This window comes from Perognathus longimembris, chromosome 5 (genome assembly GCF_023159225.1).
Source record: "Perognathus longimembris pacificus isolate PPM17 chromosome 5, ASM2315922v1, whole genome shotgun sequence".
Classification (NCBI taxonomy): domain Eukaryota; kingdom Metazoa; phylum Chordata; class Mammalia; order Rodentia; family Heteromyidae; genus Perognathus; species Perognathus longimembris.
The window spans coordinates 73,695,169-73,716,150 of NC_063165.1; the positions used below are offsets into that span (position 1 = coordinate 73,695,169).

General features: G+C 45.5%; 1 protein-coding gene and 1 non-coding gene across 8 annotated transcripts in view; one reads left to right on the top strand and one right to left on the bottom strand.

The window, feature by feature from the left end:
* The first annotated feature begins 4,672 nt into the window (after positions 1–4,672).
* Positions 4,673–20,982, top strand: part of Tnik (TRAF2 and NCK interacting kinase) — a 371,845-nt gene continuing 355,535 nt past the window's right edge. For all 7 annotated transcript variants that reach the window (XM_048347119.1, XM_048347122.1, XM_048347120.1 and 4 more), the window contains exon 1: positions 4,673–5,142. In XM_048347119.1, coding sequence (XP_048203076.1) covers positions 5,086–5,142 — 57 coding nt within the window. In that variant the 5' untranslated portion in view covers positions 4,673–5,085. The remainder of the gene's footprint in view (positions 5,143–20,982) is intronic.
* On the bottom strand, positions 19,401–19,617 carry LOC125352124. The gene has a single exon (XR_007211122.1). It is a non-coding gene; the product is annotated as a small nucleolar RNA U3 (small nucleolar RNA).

Below are 20,982 nucleotides of genomic sequence, written 5' to 3' on the forward strand. Positions count from 1 at the left end.
TTTCCTACTCTGTCCTTCAGTAGTTTCAAGGATTCAGGTCTGATATTGAGGTCCTTTGATCACTTGTTTTTTAAATAAGAAAATTTAAATATTTATCTCTATTCTGATAGGTTTGCACTTATGCTTGCTACATTACCATTGTTGTTGTTGTTATTGTTATTGTTGTTGCCAGTCCTAGGCTTGAACTCAGAGCTTCATGTTTCACCTAGCATTTCTGTTTAAAGCTAGCACTCTACCTCCTGAGCTACAACTCCACTTGCAGCTTTTTGTTGGTTAATTAGAAAGAATAGGCTCACTGACTTTCCTGCCCCGGTTGGCTTTGAACCTTGATCCTGAGATCTCAGCCTTCTGAGTAGCCAGGATTACAGGAGTGAGCCATCAGTACCCAGCACTACTTAGCTAATATGTATACACAACCTGCATTATCCTTCTAAGAATAAATATGCACCCCACGAGAGTTCTTCTGCTGTATGAATTACCTCTGTTGATTCTGCTTGTTGATGGAAGTTGGTGTTTCTCTCTGTTGTTCACTCTAAGTTGTCCACTCAGGTTGGTGCTTGGAACACAGTTGTGCTTATGAGCTCTCTCTTGGCTGACTGTGTGGGAGGGGACCTGGGCAGGTCAGGCTGCAGGTCAAGGGACACAGGTGATTCCTCTTCTGTATGAGCAATGGTGGTATTTCCCCAGCAAACTGCTCAGCTCCCTGCCTCATTCCCCCAAGTACCCACACTCACAGAGAACAGACGTGGGACTCAGGCTCATTGTCCTTCTCCCATCAGTTTTCACGAAGCATCTAACATAATCTTATCATGGGCTATTTGATTCCAAGCTTACCATGGCATCAATGAAAACCAAGGACTTTGTCTTTATGGAGGTTTCATCTTCAGGGCTTAGTAATGGTCGTGCACAGGATCATGTATATATTTGCTGAGTTAGTCACCGTCATGCATGCAATCATCGATATATTTACTGAATTAGTCACCATAATGAAACTGCCAGCTCTTGTGGTCAATAGCTCTGATCCTAAAGCTACTACTCCTCTCATCCCAGGCTCACCTGTATGTAGTTTTGGTTTGTAATCCAGTCCTACCTGCTTTTATATAATCTAGAAGGTCCCTCTGAATGGGTGAACCAGTGATGTTATCTTTTAGAACTTTCATGAAAGTTTAAACGTATTTTTTCTTGCTAGGTACTAGTGGCTTGTGCTTCTAATCCTAGCTACTCAGGAGGCTGAGATCTGAGGATTGATGTTTGAAAGGAGATGAAATGTAGCTCAAGAAGCTTTTTAGTGAAAAAGCCTAGTAGTAAGAGCTTGAGGCTCTGAGTTCAAGATCCAGTACTGTCTTGAACACCAAATAAATATAGAGATAGTTACATTTTTTTCTAGAGGGGACAAGAGATTGATTGGAACATACTGTAAACATGTATGGAAATATAACAGTGAAATTCCCCTCTGTATAACTAGTGTCAGTTAATGAAAAACAAGTTTACATATAATATATAAAAATTATTTCCTGCCATGCCTAGAGATTTGTACTAACAGAAGACATATGTAGTATACTTTTGGGAATTCCAGAAGTGGTGTGACTGAGTTCCATAATGTGATTTTCATTGGTACAGATTTGATATTAAAGAACACTGACCATAATAAGGAGACGATAATGTCCTTTGGAACCTTTTACAACTATTTTAAAACATTAAAAAATATCTCAAGTATACAAAGTAACAGAGCGATATAATGAATACACATAACACATAACCATCCATCCAGATTTAACCATTCCAAATACTTAGCAACATTTTCTTAAGAATTAACAATAATAATAAGTAGGCATGGCCATAGGAGGGTCTTCTGTGCCTTGCCATTCGGTTCCTCTCCCTTCTTTTCTGTTCTGAAGCTGAACTGCATCCTTCCTCCCATGTCCACTATTTTAATAGTTCCCTTCATAACTACTCCAGATATTAAGTGCTATTCCATATTGTTCTATAGATTTTACAACACGCATCATAGTATCAGCTACTTCAATCATTCACATGCTGCTAGGAGGAAAACTTCCCTGTGGTCAAGACTTGAATGTCTTTCCTGCCATCTGCTGCTTTCCCCTTTTCTCCACATCTTCCCCTCTCTCCCACCCTCCCCCCTCTCCTGGGGCTTGAACTCAGGACCTGGGCACTGTCTTACCTTTTTTGCCCAAAGATGGTGATGTACCAATTTAGCCACAGCTCCATTTGTGGCTTATTTTGCTGGTTAATTGGAGATGTAAAGAGTTTAAAGAGCTTTCCTGCCTGGGCTGGCTTCCAGTTGGGACCCTCAGCTCTCAGCCCTCCTGAGGAGCTAGGATTACAAGCATGAGCCGCTGCTGCCCCGATTAAAAGTACTGGTTTAAAGAAGAATATTAAGTATTAAACATTTAGAAAAAACCAACCAGCTGAATGATATTCATGACCTAAAGGAGAAGGTTCAAGTTCTGAAATGGGGCTTGCAAAGCCCAGCGTGAACCATAATGGCTACAAGACAATACAGTGTTATGAACAAAACCATGGGATGTTGTTTGAAAGTAGTGGATGAACTGCCTTGACCCACACCCATTCATTCATTCCAGAGTCTTCTTCTGAAGTGGATCATTGCTACTTGCTTTCTAAATCAGGAAGTGGAGGTGTGGTCTTGAGCTGGAAAATCCAAGGGAGAGTGTGATGTTCTGAGTTCACGCTCCAGTACAAGAAAAAAGAAAATTAACTTTTATTGTGGGGGTGGAAAGAGATGGGGAAGAACCACAGAAGAGGTGACGGTGATCAAGAAGAATTGTACTTATAAACTGATGGACTGAAACTCCTTTGTACACTATTTGAAATAATTTAAAGATTTTAAAGATTATACAAGTGAAAACTAGTAATCCTTAAATCTGTTAATACACATTACATAAAATTTTAAAAATTATATAAATTAGGGGAAATGAGTGAGAATGCGATCAAGACTCATGAATTTATGAAAAGGGGGGGTGGGTCAAATGGGGTTGAGAATGGTGAAGAGTGACACTGATCAAGATGCATTGTATTCATAAACTGCTTTGTTAAATGGCACCTCCTTTGTACTACTTACGGATTAAAAATTTAGGACATATTACTCATAAAATGTAATATAAGTGTATTATCAAATATAGTAATATAAATGATAAAAAATATTTTTAGCATTATACAAACTAAAAAGCATCTTCAATTAACTTGGTCATGGCAAATGCTCATTTTAGCAGAGGGGCAGACATGCTTTCAGAGCTGCTTTGAAGGGCAGACTTCCTTTTTAATTTTTATTAAAAAATCAACCTCTTTTGTCTATATTCATGTAGTCTTTGCCTGTTCAGAACACATAGCTTTTACATGGGTGTAACCCATGTGTGTTACAAACAAAAGAAATTCCTTATATTCTAGACTTTTGGTCAGTTATGTGTATTACAGGCATTTTTCCTATAATTCACCACCAGTGGCTCGCACCTGTAATTCTAGCTACTCCGGAGGCTGAGATCGGAGGATCGCGGTTCAAAGCCAGCCCAGGGAGGAAAGTCTGTGTGAGACTAATCTCCATTGAACCAGCAAAATAAGCCAGCAGTGGAACTGTGGCTCAAGTGGCGGAGAGCCAGCCTTGAGGGGGAGAGCACGAGGGCACAGCCCGGGCCTGAGTGCGAGCCCCAAGGCGTCCTAACCCTGTGGCTCAGCAGACAGAGTTGGGTTTTCGCGTGGTCCAGGCCGGAGGGGGAGGGCTGGGCGGGGCGTGGGGAGGTGACTTCACACTCTCGGTCACTGTCACGGCAGCCTTTGAACGAGGTGGCGGGCGTGGAGAAATCGCAATCCTTGCTTTCACCCGCCAGGCCAACTTTCCCCATCCTCGGGACGCCTTCCGAGAGAGAAATGTTGGGGTCCCCGGCGCGCGCGCGCGCGCGCGCGCGGCCTTTCACCACATGGGGTTCCCTGAAGCACCCCCAAATCAAGCTGCTCGTTCCTACTCGGTCTTTTCCCTGGGGGACTGCGGCCCGGGCAGGTGCTGGGTGTGGCCACGTACAGACGGAGCTCCGATCGCTGGCGTCCTCGCTCCGGCCAGACGTCCTGCACCGGGAAGGCGGACGACTGGCATCCCGGGGTCCCCGTCCTGCACCCGGGGTAGGGGTGGGGGGCCCGGTGCCCCCGCCCGGCGGGCGCGCCCGTCCCGCCGGCCCCGCGCCCGGGGGCGGAGCCCCTCGCGGAGCCCAGTCCTTATATGCTCCGGTTGCAGCGACACGCCCCGTTCCCGACCCGCAAATCATTAGTGGAGGGTGGGGGTGGGCGGCCGAGGGGCGCGTGATTTTCCTCTAGTGTTTATTTATTTTTTCCCCCGCCCAGCGTCTGAACTCTACGAAGGTACGACCGGAAGGCCATTTTTGGTGCAGTGCATACAGGGGATACACAAAAACCGAGCTCGGGCCCCTGCGCTAGGCGCGCGGAGGCTCCGGAGCAGCCGGCCCGAGCCCCGGCGGAAGGCGCGCGAGCGCGCGCCGCCCCCGCGCGCTGGTGCAGAGGGGCGGGGCCTCGTGCCCGCCGCGAGCCACGCCCCCCGAGCGGCCACGCCCCCGCCGCCCGCTCTCCCTCCTCCTCCACCTCCTCCCCCCCAGGAAGCGGTGATGGACAGCTCTGCGTGCTCTCCGCCCCCAGCCTCCCCAGCTGAGTGGAGGAGTTGATGTGTCTCATTAGAACAGCCGGTGCGGCCGCCATCCGCGCTCGGGCGAGGAGCATGTCCCAGTTAAATACGCCCTCGCAGCCCCGGCGCCCTTAGCCGACCAGCCGATCAGCCGACCGTGCAGCCCGCACGCTCCCCGGCTCCGGGCGTGCGGCTCCGGGCGTGGACGTCCGCGCAGGTTGCGCTCCTGGATCCCGCGGACCGAGGCGCGGAGGATCGCGGTCCGACTCCGGGGCCGGGGTGGGCAGCGGGGAGGCTGGGCCCGGTGCCGCTGGCGCGCGACACCCGCATGAGGACGCCCGCGAAATAGACCGAGGTGGAATTGCCAAGGGAGAAGCTTCGGGGCGGTGTGAGTCCATTTCTCCGGCGAAGAAGTAGACATGGCCAGCGACTCCCCGGCTCGCAGCCTGGATGAAATCGATCTCTCGGCTCTGAGGGTGAGCGGGACGCGTCCTCCGGGGGCTTTGCCGTGGCCGGTGTGTGTGTGGGGGGGGGCGAGTGGGCTGGGGGTCGTCGGGAGGACGCCGGAGGGGAGTCGGCGTGTGGATTCGATCGTGGGGTCTGGAGTGGGGGGGCGCTCGGCCGAGCCCCGGGGCAGGGGCTGCGCGGGGCGGGCACGGCTTCCTCCGGCTGTGGCCGAGGGTCCGGAGAGCTCGTGAAGCTCATGTCAGTACCGTGTTCACACATGAAAGAGCATTAAAATGAACGGCGCGTGTGTGCGCGTGTGTGTGAGCGTGCATGTGTGTGCATGTGTGTATTATGTGGACGTGTGTGTATTGTGCGCGCGAGTGTACACGCCCCGGGCGTTCGTCTCCAGCAAAGGCGCGAGACCCTACTGACCCTATTTATTTATTTCTTCTTTTGCAAAGAAGAACCACCTGAATGAAGGCACCGGGCCCTGGCGCTCTCCAGCCCGAGGCTGGCCGTGGCCGCCAGGCGAACCTGCCGCTCCGGGGGAGGGGACACACTTACTGGTGTGCAGGTCTAGTCCATGGCAACTGCGTCCCCCTCCCCCCTTTCCGCCGCCCTGGTGGAGGCTCCCCCTCCCCCCGCCCCACCCTCTCGGCGCCCTCCTAAATGCCAGTCTGCCACTCACCTTTATTTATGGGTAGAACTTAGCCCTGCCTGTGTTTTCTGACTTGGTGGCGGTGACATTTCAGCTTTATGGCTGGACTTAAGCAGGTGGAAGGGGATGTGTTTTCTCTTCACCTTCCACCCCCCCCACCCCCCATCAGCTCGGAACTCCCCGGAGTGTGTGATTTCCTCCCCCCCCCCCCCAATGTCTGTGGTCAGTCCTTTGTGGAACACCTCGCAGCCCTCCAGCGTTGCCCTTCCCCGGCCCCCCAGCTTCGCTTTCCCTTCCCGTGGATCACCTCGGACGCCGTCTCATTGTATTGACTAAGACATCACCCATATAGAATCTATTTTGCTGCTGTTTTGAGATCGGAATACCAGGAATCCCAGCGCTGCCTCGGCGCCTCCCCACCCCCACCCCCCAGGCCCAGCTCCCTCCTCAGAGGAAGGAGGCAGAGCTCTCTTGCCGTTTTAATTAGAAGCTGCCTGCCAGGAAAGGGGATGAGGGGTGGGAGTGATGATGGCAGCCCGGGGTTCTGAGGAAGATTGGACATGGTGCTTCTTTCTTTATTGAACCAAAAATAAAATAAATAGCAAGTGCATGTACTTGATGCAGGGAGGTGGGTGACACGGGGGCCTGCCCTGCTACCGACGGGCAGAATGGGTAGAAGTTTGCTCTCCCTCACATGGATGCGAAATCCCAAGGCTGGCTACCTGAATCTATGCTTTTTTTCCCCCTGACATTGCCTCTTTCTCTACAAGTATTTTAAAAAAGCCACCTCTCGGATCAAAGTGAGGCCTTTTCCTTTAGTCCCCCTAAATCTCTTTTTTCCCCAACCCCTTCTCCCCCAAATCTGTTGGTCCAAGTGGACAGATTTGGATGGGGGGAGGGATTGGAGGCTGTTTGAAATGGGCCTAATAGTTGGGCAGCCAAAGCTCATTCATGCGTGCTTACAGTAAGCTGTCTGTTTCTCTGCTGCCCAAATGCCATAGCCAGACCCTGATGCCGCTGGGCAGCTGGGGATGGGGGCTGGCAACAGGGTGGGTGCTTTGGATCCGTGTGTGGCTTCCTGCTTTACAAGACGGTGGGTTCATCTGCCCCAGTTCTGTGGCTGGGAGTTAATCAGGTGGATGGATGGCCTAGACTGGGGGTGGGGGTGGGGGGGTGGGAGGGGAGTGGCCAAGAGGAAGGGGTCTGAACAATGGGCAAGGCTTGCGATTATCCAGTTGGATTCTTAATATTGCTTCTATAAAGAAAGGGGGCTCCTGTGGATTTAACTTGGGCCAGGACTGGTGGCTCATGGGCTTTTCCTGGGGGAAGGTTTTCTGAGAAACTAAGCACAGGGCCTGAAGACTTAGCCACTAGGCTGCCCTGGAGTGCTGTCTGTTCACACTCTCCAGAGACTTCTGCTCATGAAATCTGCGTTCTGAAAAGATACCTTTATATGGTTTGATCGAAATTGGTCTTTGTGGCCAGAGCTGCCTATTTTGTTCATCTCTTCTGATTTTCTGCCTGCTCCCAAAGATATACAAAGAGCCACGGTTTATCCCTTATCTGCAAATGTGCAGATCAATGTGTTCCCCAGATCCCGGGGCCTCCACCAGGGCTGGTGTGAGTGGGATGTGCAGATCAGATGCCTCCACAAATCAGAGGACAGGTCATCGCTCTGCCATTCCAGTTTGGAGAGGAAGCCCTGGGGAAGTCTCTTGCTCCTGAGCTGTAGGAAGGAAAGCCTCCTTTCTGAGCATCCTCCGGGGAATGCCTGACCCCTGAGATGCAGCCAAGGTCGGGGGCTTAGAGTGGAATTTGCTGCCACCCTACCAGGCTGTCGCTGTTTTGGACTCTTTAATGTACACAACCAAAGCTTTTTTTTTTTTTTTTTTTAATCCTGAGCTCAATACATTCAATGCAGACCCTGTCTGGCGAGGAAAGACCTTTACTCTTCTCACTTTGGGGGCTTATTGTTCTCAACCAGTGATCCCAGACTGGACCCAGTCGAAATTTTTCCTCAAAGAAGAACAATGCCCAATTCAAACCAGAGCAGCCAGTGACGGTGTTGATCATCTAAATTCTGCCAAGATGTGTGTGGATGGCCTGTAAAAGTGAAATGGAGATCTTTGGTTAGGAAATAAGAGAATCAGAATTTAGTTTGTTGAGTCCTGAATTTTTTTTTTCAAGAGTTCATGAAGACAAATGAAATTAGGGTAGGGTGGGGATGCTTTCATACGTAGGAAGCTGGAAGAGAAATTGTAGAAGGCAGAGCCACTGTGTTCAAGAAGCCGAGAGTGGTGAAATTTGTTGCCCAAGGTGAGACAGTGATAAGGGGGGAAGGAGAGTGGTTGCAGGGGAGAATCTAGCTTTCTTGTTCCCTCAATCAATGCTCTTTACTAGAAGTCACATCGTCTGTAGCCAGATCAGAAATCGATAATACATTTTCTGCCTGAATACAAAAAAAATGTTTTTTGAACTGGCAGGGAGAAATAATTTCCCCCAGAGTCATGGAATGTTATTTATGGAGAAGGAAATGGGTAATTCAGGCACCTTTGGGATTCATCTTGTCCACCTTCCCCTGCCCCCCCGCCCCCACTTCAGAGCCTCCTTTGTGGCAAGCAAATCGCTGCCTCAGTCACATAGTCCCTCGTAACCCCTCTCCATCTGAGCACGGCCCCCAAGGGCAGTCTAGACACACATTTTATTCGGATGTCTCTGCGTGTGAGATTTATGGAGTCTGGATATGATTAGTATAATCTGTGTGGCCACGGATATTATATACAGTGTTATGGGTATAAACTCTACCCGTGTGTATGAAAATGTGTGTACAAACACAGGCTCCAGCAAACAATTTCCTCTTTCAAACCTGGGCTTGAGTCATTCTTGCTTCAAGACATCACAGTGTTAAAAGAGGCAGCTTGCTACTCAGATGCTTTACTGCACATGAGATTGTAGGCTCAGCCCAGAAAGCATTCTGGAGATTAACGTGTTTCTGAACTTGAGTATCTTGGCTGTCTTCAGCTGTGTCCACAAGGGTAGGCCTTCCAGTGCCGGCGTTTGCCCTCTGCTAACCTCATAACTCAGCTTCTAGCACTCACCTACACTTTTGTGTCTGGACAAAATTAGGGGACTTATGCTAGCTAACCTTTCTCCTTACCCCTTGGTCCCTTTCTGGGCCAAGCTGTCTTTGTCATTTTCCCCCCACTAAAACGAAGATAAACGACTTGGTGCATCTCAAGCTGGTTGTGATGACCCACACCTTTTATCCTAGCTACTCAAGAGGCTGAGATCTGATGATCAAAGTTTAAAGCTAGCTTGGGCAGACAAATCCATGAGATTCTTATTTCCAGTTAACTACTAAAAAGCCAGAAGTGGAGCTGTGGTTCAAGTGGTAAATCACCACCCTGGGAGCAAAAACAAAACAAAACAAAACAACTAAGAGGAAGCACCCAAGCCCTAAATTCAAGCCCCAGTACCAGCTCGTGTGCATGAACACACACACACACACGCACACACACAAATTGACACGGCTGGAGGTCTTACACATATTTCTCATCTGTAATTTTCATGCTTGTGTTATCCAGGAGGGCTTTTTTTTCTTCCTACTCCATAGTAAAAGCTTGTGGAAGGCCCACAGAGTTATCTTCAAGTCCAAAGCCCCATCAGAGGAATGAATGATCAGGCACATAAATGAATGAAGTGAAATTGGACACTGGCCTCTGTGTTCTGTCTATGCCTTATTCTTAGTTCTGTGACTTGCAGTAAGTCATTTAACTAAAGGCAACATAAAAATGGGCATGATTACCAACTGCTTGCTTTCATCACCTGCTGTTTCCAGAAGTCAAAGTACTTATGGCCATGCTTTGAAAATCCCAAGGAACCAACCATACCATTCTATGACTAAGAAGAATTTAATGGGAAACTTGATCCCACCAACATTTGATCCTGGTCAACAGTACCTAATAGAAAAAAAATGCTGAGGAAAATATAGCACAAAGTGGCTCGTTCTCAACAGATCTTAACTGCCCTTGCCCTGTGTGCCAGTGAGACCTTACTTCAGCCTCAGGACCTCGCATCAGCTGTGCTTGGGGGACAAGTTTAAAGTAGATAAGTGGTTTTCTGGAGAGTACCATATTTGTAAATGAGTACCAATACCAAAATTATTTGTTAAAACACCTTTCTCTCCCCACTTCCCTTCTCCTCTCCTCTCATCCTTCTTATTCTTTTTTAAAACTTTTTTTGTTTTCTCCTCTTTATAGATGATCCCTTATTCAAGTACAAACATATTTATTAGCATATAACTTTTCAGTTTGTCTTCTTTTTCTTGGGGATTATGGAACACCTAACATGATAAACTCATAGCCCAAGATTTCAAAGCTGGTCAGAGGTCTGATGGTTAAGAAAATGTTGAAATATTGTTAACTTTCTACCTGATAGCACTTCCGTTTGGTCTAAAATGAAGATTTTAGTAAAGTTGCATGAATTGATGCGATCCGTGTCTTAAAATGAAATCCTTGGGGCAGATTTTTCATGGGCTGCATTTATTTGCCAGGTGTTTGCCAGGTGTTTCCTTTTGCAGTGACACTGCCTCCAGACAAAAGCAGGTGAGCCAGAATGTACCTGAATATTGGAGAACTATGCATAAGCATTTATAGTATTCATTATTAACTGGAGTAATCATTAGTATAAAACCTAACATAGGTCATGGTTCAATGTTTGCATAATTATCTACTTAAGAGGTTGGAGGATGCATTGTTGGTGAAAGAATAACAAATGCTTCTTTTAAGTATCACATTTCCCTCCTTATCCTTGAGGTTCTTTGAAATCTTGTAATTTTGAGTCTTGCAGGTTGCCCTTTCTTCTTCTTCTTCTCCTCCTTCTTTTCTTGTGTTGTATAAGTACTGAGGCTTGAACTCGGGGCCTGGGTGCTGTCTTGAGCTTTTTCACTCAAGGCTACCACTTGACACTTGAACCACATCTCTACTTCCAGCTTTGTGATGATTAATTGGAGAGAAGAGTCCCATGGACTTTCCTGCCCTAGCTGACTTTAAATGCAGAGTAGCTAGGATTACAAGTATGAGCCACCAGAACCCACCTCTGACCCATTTTTCTTTATGTTCTAGAAATCATCTTTCATGCCCTTCTGTCTTGACACCAGTTTTTATTCCACATTCGTTCAAGCCTGGTTGCCATGCCCAGTGGCACATAGCCAATCTGATTTTCTGTTTCTGGTAGGACTTAGGATAAACTTGAGTCTGAAAGATGCTTTGATATCAAATTGGTTCTTCCGTCCTGTGGAGGAGATAGCTCCCTGAGAACATGACCTAAACTGGTTTGTCAGCTGTGTGCTGAGAATCCCAAGAAAATCTCAGTGATATTTTTTGAATGAAATGTTCTGATGCAAATATAAATACAAGGTTTCTAGTGGAGAGAGAGAGGAGGGAACACAGCAGAAAATGTTGGATAAGTTCTGCTTGTCATTGGAAGTTTATTTCCTTCCAAGAAAGCTGATTCCAGGGCTGGGGATATAGCCTAGTGGCAAGAGTACCTGCCTCGGATACACGAGGCCCTAGGTTTGATTCCCCAGCACCGCATATACAGAAAACGGCCAGAAGCGGCGCTGTGGCTCAAGTGGCAGAGTGCTAGCCTTGAGCGGGAAGAAGCCAGGGACAGTGCTCAGGCCATGAGTCCAAGGCCCAGGACTGGCCCAAAAAAAAAAAAAAAAAAAAAGAAAGAAAGCTGATTCCAGCCACGTCCATCTTCTGAAGACACAGTTTCCTTCACCTAGGCTTAAAACTTGGGTCTTATGATGTATTCATGGGTGCCCTTGACTTTTCTTTCATGCATAGCACTGAAGTCCCCTCTCCTGTGTCCCCTCCACTTGCCTCTGACGCATCTGTCTATACTGCAGCCACATTACTCTTCGGAAAGCATGAACGTAGTCTGCTTATTTGCTTTCTTAAGGCCTTCCTTGGCTCCCCAGCCAGCAAGCCAGAGTCTGCATTCTAGCATGGTATCCAGACAAGCTCCTATGCCCTGGGCCTCCCATCTAGATCCTCAGTGTTAATGATACAGGAAGCACCTCCTCTCCAGAGGGCTCTTTAGGGTGCTTTACCTATTCTCCTCCCCTGCATTTTAAAATCTACTGGCCCAACACGAGCATTCTCCTTTTCCACACAGCTATCCCTGATGTCTCCATGGTAGAATTTCTCCCTCCCACCAATACATAGGCTCTCAGAGTTGACCTTGGATCCTTCATGACGCTCAGACTTTTCTTTACTTATTCATTGCTGGTCTTGGGGCTTGAACTCCAATCTTGGGCCTGGTCCCTTAGCTTTTTGGCTCAATGCTAGTGCTCTACCACTAGAGCTACAGCTGTACTTCTGGGGTTTTCGTGTGTGTGTGTGTGTGTGTGTGTGTGTGTGTGTGTGTGTGTGATTTATCAGAGATTAGAGTCTCATAGACTTTGCTGTCAAGGTTGATTTTGAACCTCAGGCTTCAGATCTCACCTTCCTGAGTAGCTAGGATTATAGGAATGAGCCACCAGTGCCTGGCTGACACTCAGAATTTTCTGTCTGGGATTAGTAATGCATGTGTGTATGTGCGTGAGTGTGTATTAGTAATGTATATGCACATTAGTAACCTACGTATGTGTATCTATTCACACATATGCACATATGTTACGAATAGATATACATGTAATGTACATATACATACATTATTAATATATGATGTATATAATATACATCACATACAGACACATATATGTTCCCAGGAATTCCCACCAGTGCCTTGTACATGGCAAGTACTTAATAAATGAATATCAGTTGATAAAATGGGTGATGCACAGCCAGCCCTTCTAGAAGGACGGGAGATGGTACTACCTAGAGAAGGTTTAGAACCTCCAGAAGGTGGGCCTGTGCTCACCGTGAGTCACGAAATCCTAATTCCTATGACACACGACTCCAGGGGACGCTGTCTATAGAGGAGAAATACAATGTCAGGTCCTGGGTAGGAATTCCTTTTACCTGCATCTTGAGGATTTTGAGAGACCTCAAATGCAGTGGATTAGAATCTTGAGGTACTGTGGTGTTGGTTTGGTGTGGGTATTTAGAGGAGTTTTCAGCCCTTTCTTATTTCCACCTAATGTTTGTGACTTCTGCTTCTACTAGAAAGTAAAAGACAATGGAGTCAAGTGAACATGAGCTGAACTGAAACCTGCGGCTCTCTGAAGCCTCCTCCCCCCAAAAAAATATGAGGGTGCGGTATAAGGCTTCATTTTCCCACTGGAAGGAAGATAGCATAGATTTCTTTTTTGTTTTTGGAGCTGGCAGTGGATAGAGAGAGTCTGGTACCATCCTGGAATTGGAGGCCAGAATCCCAGTGCTGGCTGACACCCCCCATTCTGAACCTCTGTTTATTAGTATTTAAGAGGAGTGGCTTAGGATAGAAAATGCTGTAGATGACTCCAACATATTCTTAAATCCTGAGATAGGCGAAAGGACTAGGAGTCTGCCTGCAAGTTCTTAAATACCCAGAGATTGTTTTCTCCAGAAATTCTTCAGAAATGTCCCCACTAATTCTTTTTTTGACCAGTACTGGGGCTTGGACTCAGTGCCTGAGCACTGTCTCCATAGTTTTTTGCTCAAGGCTAGCACTCTACTTGGAGCCACAGCTCCATTTCTGGTTTTGGGGTGGTTAATTGGAGGTAAGAGTCTCATGGCCAGGCCGGCTTTGAACCATGATCCTCAGATTTTAGCCTCTTGAGTAGCCAGGATTACAGATGTGAGCCGACAGTGCCAACAGAAACTTAGTTGTGGGAGGGAAAAACAGAGCAAGGGAGGGGGTGACATTGTCCCCAAAGAAATGTACTCCTTACCTCTCATGTAACTGTAAACCCTCTGTACACCACTTTATAATAATAGTAAACTTTTGTTTAAAAAACAACAACTTGGGGCTGGGGATATGGCCTAGTGGCAAGACTGCTTGCCTCGTACACATGAGGCCCTGGGTTCAATTCCCTAGCACCACATATACAGAAAATGGCCAGAAGTGGCGCTGTGGCTCAAGTGGCAGAGTGCTAGCCTTGAGCAAAAAGAAGCCAGGGACAGTGTTCAGGCCCTGAGTCCAAGCCCCAGGACTGGCCAAAAGAAAAAAAAAAAAAACCAACAACTTAGTTTTGGGCTTTGCAGATGAAACAAGAGCTGTTGGGTCTTGTGCTGGTATCACTGGTCTCGCTTCTGGTATCACTGCTGGAAACCCGGATGTAGATTCTAAGCTTCGATTTTTCAGGTGCCGTGTACCTAGTGAGTGGTATTAGAACCTGTGGATCTTTGCTATATTGTACGTACGCTACTGAGATTTGTTTGATTAGTGTGGCAGAAGGTGTAAATCTGGGCTTTGGCATAACCTTGGGTGCAGCCTGGTGGCCTATGGCTCCGTGAGATGGGAGTCACCGTAGGGAAAGAGGTGCAGGTGTCCCCAGCCGGCATTCTGGGCCCCATCATGTATTCTGGTATCAGCATGTGGTCCGAGGTGCTGCCTGCCGGCTGAGCTGCAGACATCATGACACGGCTCGTGGTTGAACTGAGGAAGGTCTTAAAGTCTTGGACACACACACACACACACACACACACACACACACTATAAATATATAGTGGAAAAACAAATATATAATAAAGTAAGTAAAAAATGAAATAAATATATATTATATATAAATACACATATGAGTATATTATAAATATATATTTATATAATAAAGATTTATATGTATCTTTATTTTACTTATTTTATTTTTGAATTAGGGTGTATTTTCAGTGTGGGAGGTTTCATTGTGACATTTTCATTCACGCACACAGTGTATTTTTATTGTGTTCCCCTTCTTCCCGTCCCTCCCTCCTCTCTCTTCTGTCCACAGAGCATTTAATCTCCCCCTCCATTTTCAGGTGCCTTTCTACACTGCTCCCCTTTCACACCCATGAACCATTACCATTACTAATTACCTATGTATTGCTGTAACAAATCATGCCAGACTTAGTGGCTTAAAACCACAGTCATCATTGATTCTCTCTCACACATTCTGTGGTGGAGGAATTCAGCAATGGCTTACCGTGGCTAGCTCTCCTGAGGTGGAATTAAGATGCTGGTAAGGTCTGCTGTCATTATTGTCTTTTTCTATCATGTCATTCCTGGGGTTTGAACTCGGGGCCTGGGTGCTGTCCCTGAGCACGCGCGTGCTCTCTCTTTCTCTCTCTCTCTCTCTCTCTCTCTCTCTCTCTCTCTCTCCCTCTCTCTCTCTCTGAAAGCACTCTACGCTTTTGAACTATGCTCTACTTCCAGCTGTTTTTTCTTTTTTTGGTGGTTCATGGGAGGTAAGTGTGTCATGGACTTCCCCACCCAGACTGCTTTGAACAGCAATACTCAGATCTCAGCCTCCTGAGTAGCTAGGATTACGGGGCATGAGCCACCAGCGCCTGCTCTGCTGTTTTCTTGAAGGCTCAATCAGGGCTGGAGAATCTCTCTCCAAGAAAGTCCACGCATAGTCAGTGGGAAGAGACCCCATCACAGGTTGCTCGACTATCCTTTGAAGGCAGAACTGGGTCCTGTTCGGTCACCCCATTCAGTCAGTCTGCTAATAGCATCTTGGTCATCTTAAAAAACGAATTATTCCCACCAAACAAAACAAACCTGACAAAGCAAGGTCACAAATGTGATTATCTCATTGCTTACAATGCACAGAGTATGTTCAGTTGGTGAATTTGCCAAATAAATCTCTTTAATTAGGTGGTAGAGGAAAGCACAAGGGGATGAACAGTCTAGATGTGTCGGAATGTTTCCAGTGCAGAAAAGTAAAAGTGAAGCCCACTGTAGTGGTACATACTGTAAGCCCAGAAATTTAGAGGTTGAGGCAGCAGGTCAAAAGTTCAAAGGCAGCCTGAGCAATTTAGTGAGAAATAGCTCAACATAAAGTTTAAAAGAAGAAAAAAAGCAGGACGGAGGATTGGAGATGTGCTCAGTGGTAGAGTGGTAGCATGAGCAAGACTCTGGTTTCTGTGCCCAGAGCTGCAATCCATCCATCCATCCATCCATCCATCCATCCATCCATCCATCCATCCATCCAGTAAGATTTTGTGTGACAAAAGAGCCCAACTGTAGAGCTTGAAATATGTGTAGAATCCTCACGAGTGTGAGTAACCACATGACCCTTCCAGTTCTAAGATGCCAAAAACCCCAGACAGAATGTGAGCAATTATTAAAAATATTAATAGAGCACACAGAATGTGTGCTATTATTTAAAATGTGTTGAATTATAAAGAAAAAGCTTTGTCCTGCCCTTTCATTTTAAAAGTGATTTTTTTGGCAGATTATGGAGAAGAAGCAAAAATAATTGTCATGTGATTCTTTTTCATTTCTTCATTGGAGGCTGGCCTCACTGATGTCTCCACATCTCAGTGCTGGGTTTACAAGCAAACAGCGCGAGAACAGGCATATCACCATCTGATGACTCTGTTTCTAGCTTGGCATGTGGATTTGCCATTCTTTCCTTTTCTTTTTGCTTTTGTGGTCCAAGACCAGAACTCGAACTTGGCACCTGGTGTTTTCATTCATTGGCTAGTGATCTACCAACTGAGCCACACCTCCAACCTGCAGTCATTCTTTCCTATGTGCAGCCAAATAGATAGCTTTAAAAGGTTCAAGATCATATTGAATGTATTATCTCCAGCTAGTTTTTCAATGAGGTAGTTTTTTAATTCTTCGTTCTAGAGAATTAAAAATCTGTGCTTTTGATGTGTGTGTGTGTGTGTGTGTGTGTGTGTACGTGTGTGCCAACCCTGGGGATTGAACTCAGGGCATAGGTACTGCCCCTGACTCTACTACTTGAGCCATAGCTCTGCTTCCGGCTTTTTTGGTAGTTAGAGATAAGAGTCTCAAGGACTTCTCTGCTCAGGCTGGCTTTGAACTGCAATCCTCAGATCTCACAATCCTGAGCATCTAGGTTTATAGGCCTGAGCCCCTGGTACCTTGCGTAAAAACCTATGTTATGTAGGCATTCACACCCAATGAGGGCAAAGGAGGACGTTCTTAGGAGAGGAACACAGAGGCGCAAAGCCTGTGTGCCTCTGATCATATAAAAGAATATAGAAATGAATTTCAGGAAATGGAAACTAGGATTTTGTTCTTAGCTATTGCTTCTGTTTTCTTTTCCTTTTGTCTGGTTTATTTATCTGTCTTTGGGAGGGTAAGGAGGAGCATAGAAACGCAGGGACAAAGGGTGAACAAATGCAGCAGTGGTACTCACTGGACACTGTTGAAAATGAACTATACAACTTGTGGGTGGGGGCAGGAGGGAAAAACCAGAAGAGAGCGAGAGAAGGGGTGACACTGTCTAAAAACAAATGTACTCATTACTGACAAATGTAACTAACTGCTCTTCATTCCCCTTTATAATAACAATAAAAATTTCAAAAAACATGTTAAAGCCGATGACATATTGGAATGTTCATATATGATAGGAATAGCGCCAAAGCAACTGCCTATAGGAACCCGTTTAGATGGCCATCACTAACTTAGGACCTTGTCATGAAATCAGAATTATCTAGTGCGCAGTTGGCCTTGTCCTTGGTGCTGGGTCCCAGTTCTTCTCTAGTTGCTTCGTCATGTCTTTACGAGTTATTGCTAAGGTATTTCTCCCTTGAGGTTTTGTTTTTTAAGTAACCAGTGCTTCTTTTACTTGCCTGAAAACCTAATAACATATTTGACGAAGCATTTTTGAATTAGTAGTGGTATCTGGTGCCCTGTGTAGAGGAGATGTTTACATGTCATCTGTCACTCTCTTCTTGAAATTCACCCAGCAAGTATGTTTGGAAGATGTGTGGGATACAGCTCCAAGGTTTCTATTTTTTGAGGCATCAGAGACGATTGGATTCGTGACTATTTAGAGCGTGGCAGGATGAACTAGAATAGCCTCCCAAGTAGGGGCCATTCTCAAGCCTGTATCTACCAGGTGATGGATGGCTAAATTCAAAATCTTGAGTTAGAATTTTCCTTCTCATATGACTTAAAGCTATTGTCAGATAATAATGAGCAGCTGGGAATATAGCCGAGTGCTGGAGTACTTACCTAGCGTATAGCAGGCAGGTCCTGCATCAGACGCCCAGGATAGAAATTATAACTGAAGCCAAGAGAGTGAAAACTCCCCATTTTAGAGTACTAGCTACTTCCCACCTGCTTGGTAAGAGACTTAAAATGGATACAGCTTCATGGTTGTCAGTCTTGTGAAGGTCAGTTGCCTAGATTTACTAGATTTTTTTTTTATAAGCTAACCCTCCCCTTTAAATGCCTATAAATGATTTATGCCTGGGGTAGAACTCCAAGCTTCACATGGACATGGTCTCATCATTCTTTTCTTTTTTAGCTGCCTGTCATCATGTTCCAGCAGGTTGGGGGACTGAATAAATTTAAGCAGTAATTACAAACTCTTTAAATAATAACAATAATATTTAGCAATCATGGAGCACTTTATATCTTCAAAGTACTTACAGACATTATCCAATTAAATACCTCTGATTATAATCTGTACATAAATGCAGTTAAATCCAGAACTGGTCAGGAGAAAAGTATGAATTTGGCTAGGCACACCTGTCATCCTAGCTACTCAAGAGGCTCAGATCTGCGGATGATGGTTCTAAGCCAGCTCTTGAGACTCTTCTCTCTCACTAGCAAAAAAAAACAAAAACAGGGTTGTGTGGTTTAAGTGGTAGAGCTCTAGCATTGAGCAATACAAGCTTAGGACAGCGCGCGCGCGCACACACACACACACACACACACACAGTATCAGAAAGTTAGTGGTAGCTATGGTTTCTATTCAATGTAGGACCAGTTGAGTTTGAGATTTGTTTGAATTGTGGATTCAGTCTAATGCTTGATCTGAGCTCATCTAAGTGATCTGCTCATCAGCAAGGACTGCATGTTGACCAAGACTGTGGTCTTTCCAAATGCTAAATATTCAACACACTAACATTGGAAATGGGCTTGCTCTCTTTTGTGTCCTGGCTTCAGATGAGACTCCCATTACTAAAGGAAATGCAGCAGTACAAAGAAGAATGGCTGTACACTGTGGTTTGGTCATTTCTGTCTGAGAATGAAAGATGAAATTGCATAATAGAATACACCATAAAGAAATGCAGTGGAGAAATGAAACATCTAGGTTGTATTACTCATTTAACTCCCTGCTCCCCTCCCAGACCCCCACCTCCCTTCTCCTTTTCTGTGCTGGCATGGCACTGGGGCTTCCATTTAGGGCTGTGGGCTTCTTCATCATTTGCACACTTTCATTTACTTCTGTTTTTAAAACTTCATAAAGCCAAGCTAGGTATGGCTCCTTTTGTTTTTTTTGAAAGACTACAATCTCATGACATTGAGAAATTTTACCACATTGATAGAACATAATAAAAATGATTCCCAAGTGGGAAGACACAAAAAGGGATTTAATATACAGAACAACAGAATGAAGGAATGCTTAATTGTAAGAATTGTAGAGAAGTTAAAACATCCCAAATCTACCAGCTACAAAAGCCCTAGTTACCTTACAAAACCTTACTTTCTTTACAAGACACTACAGGGAAAGAAACCACTCAGACTGCAGCCTCTCCCTCTCACTTCCCCCAAAGGGGAAGAAGAACGATCATCAATGGTAAGAGGCAGATGCCCTGAGGCAACACCAAATACCAGCTTCACGCTCAGGAGAGGATGCTGTATCTCTTCCTCGTGGCTTCTGGTGCTCTACACAATCAGTGGAGTTTCTCTAGTAACAAACTATAGAAATGATCCCTGAAAGTATAGTCTTAAGTAACACTTCCTAGTGCTTCCTTAGTAGACAAAACTCACACACATTTTGCTGATGGTGAGTTTCTTTCATACATATATTTTTAATACAATTTCCCCAACATGTATATTGGCATATCATTTTTTAAAAGAGCTTGTCTCATTACCAGGTTTATGTAGCATTTTGAATACTTGCAAGATTTTAAAGACATTTCAAAAAAGTCATGTTAATTAGCATAGGGTTGTGAAACAGTCAATCATTGGGCAGTTCTCTCCAGCCCCGCCCACACATCCTCAAAGCCTCCTGATTTCCTAATCTGGTGAAGTTTTAACTCCTTAAAGCATGGGATTTCAAAGTAAGATCTCTGGACCTGCCCCTGAGGACCCTATCATATCATCCTGTCTGGGACTGGAGGCGTGGCTTCAATGGTAAACTCCTCAGCCAGCAAGAAGAACAAGCACTAGGCCTTGAGTTCAAGTTTTAGGTCCAGCCTGTTAGATCTACTGAATCAGAAGCTTTGAGGATGCAGTCAGCAGCCTTTCCATTCATGAGCTTCTCCTAGCAACTGAGATCCACTTGGGACTGAATTGCAATTATGAATTGAGCAACTATTATGTGATTAGTAGTGTTACATGAGGAAGATATAGTAATAAACAAGTATAATATGCTAATTAATGGCAGAGGCACAGTGTTAACGAACAGTCAGCCATAGGAGTGAATGATAGTTGCAAGTTGTTCTTGGCACAGCGATGTGTCTACAGAAGTTTGAGAGTGCATGAAAATGTTGCAGTGAAAATTAGGGACTCAGGTAAGGTCACTAACTCACTTTCCTAAGATGTGGCATCAGAGAAATTGTACGAGCCACGTAGAGTGAGGAATAGGTATTTACTAGTTCATACTAATGAGCATTGAATTGCTTGTAAGCAGAAGAGTAATACTTGGACTGAAAACTACAATTTTCAATTGATAATCCTAGACTGCTCTTTGTTTTTATCAGCAAGTTTATTCAGTGCAGAAAACGCTCCTCCTCTGGGGCAGAAAGGTACTGCCAGCTGAAGGTAATCCTCTCCCAGGAGCCCATAGGGATTTAATTTAAATCCTCAGGAGGTGTTGACTTATGCCTTAAAGGCAAAGAAAGGGAACAAAGGGGGGAAGGGAGAGGAGGGAAGAGATGAGGAAGGAAAGAGTACGTATTAACAGTCTTTCATCCCTATTTATATTTGAAGTTTAAAATCTTGAGGTAATTTTTGTGATCTGGAATCAGAAGGGAAATAGGCAGGAGGTTAAAAGATCCTTACTGAGAAACCCCATGAAATTTCTCTGTAAGAACCCATAAACATCCCTTATTCAGTCACAGATATGTCCCACATTGTTTATTCAATCCTC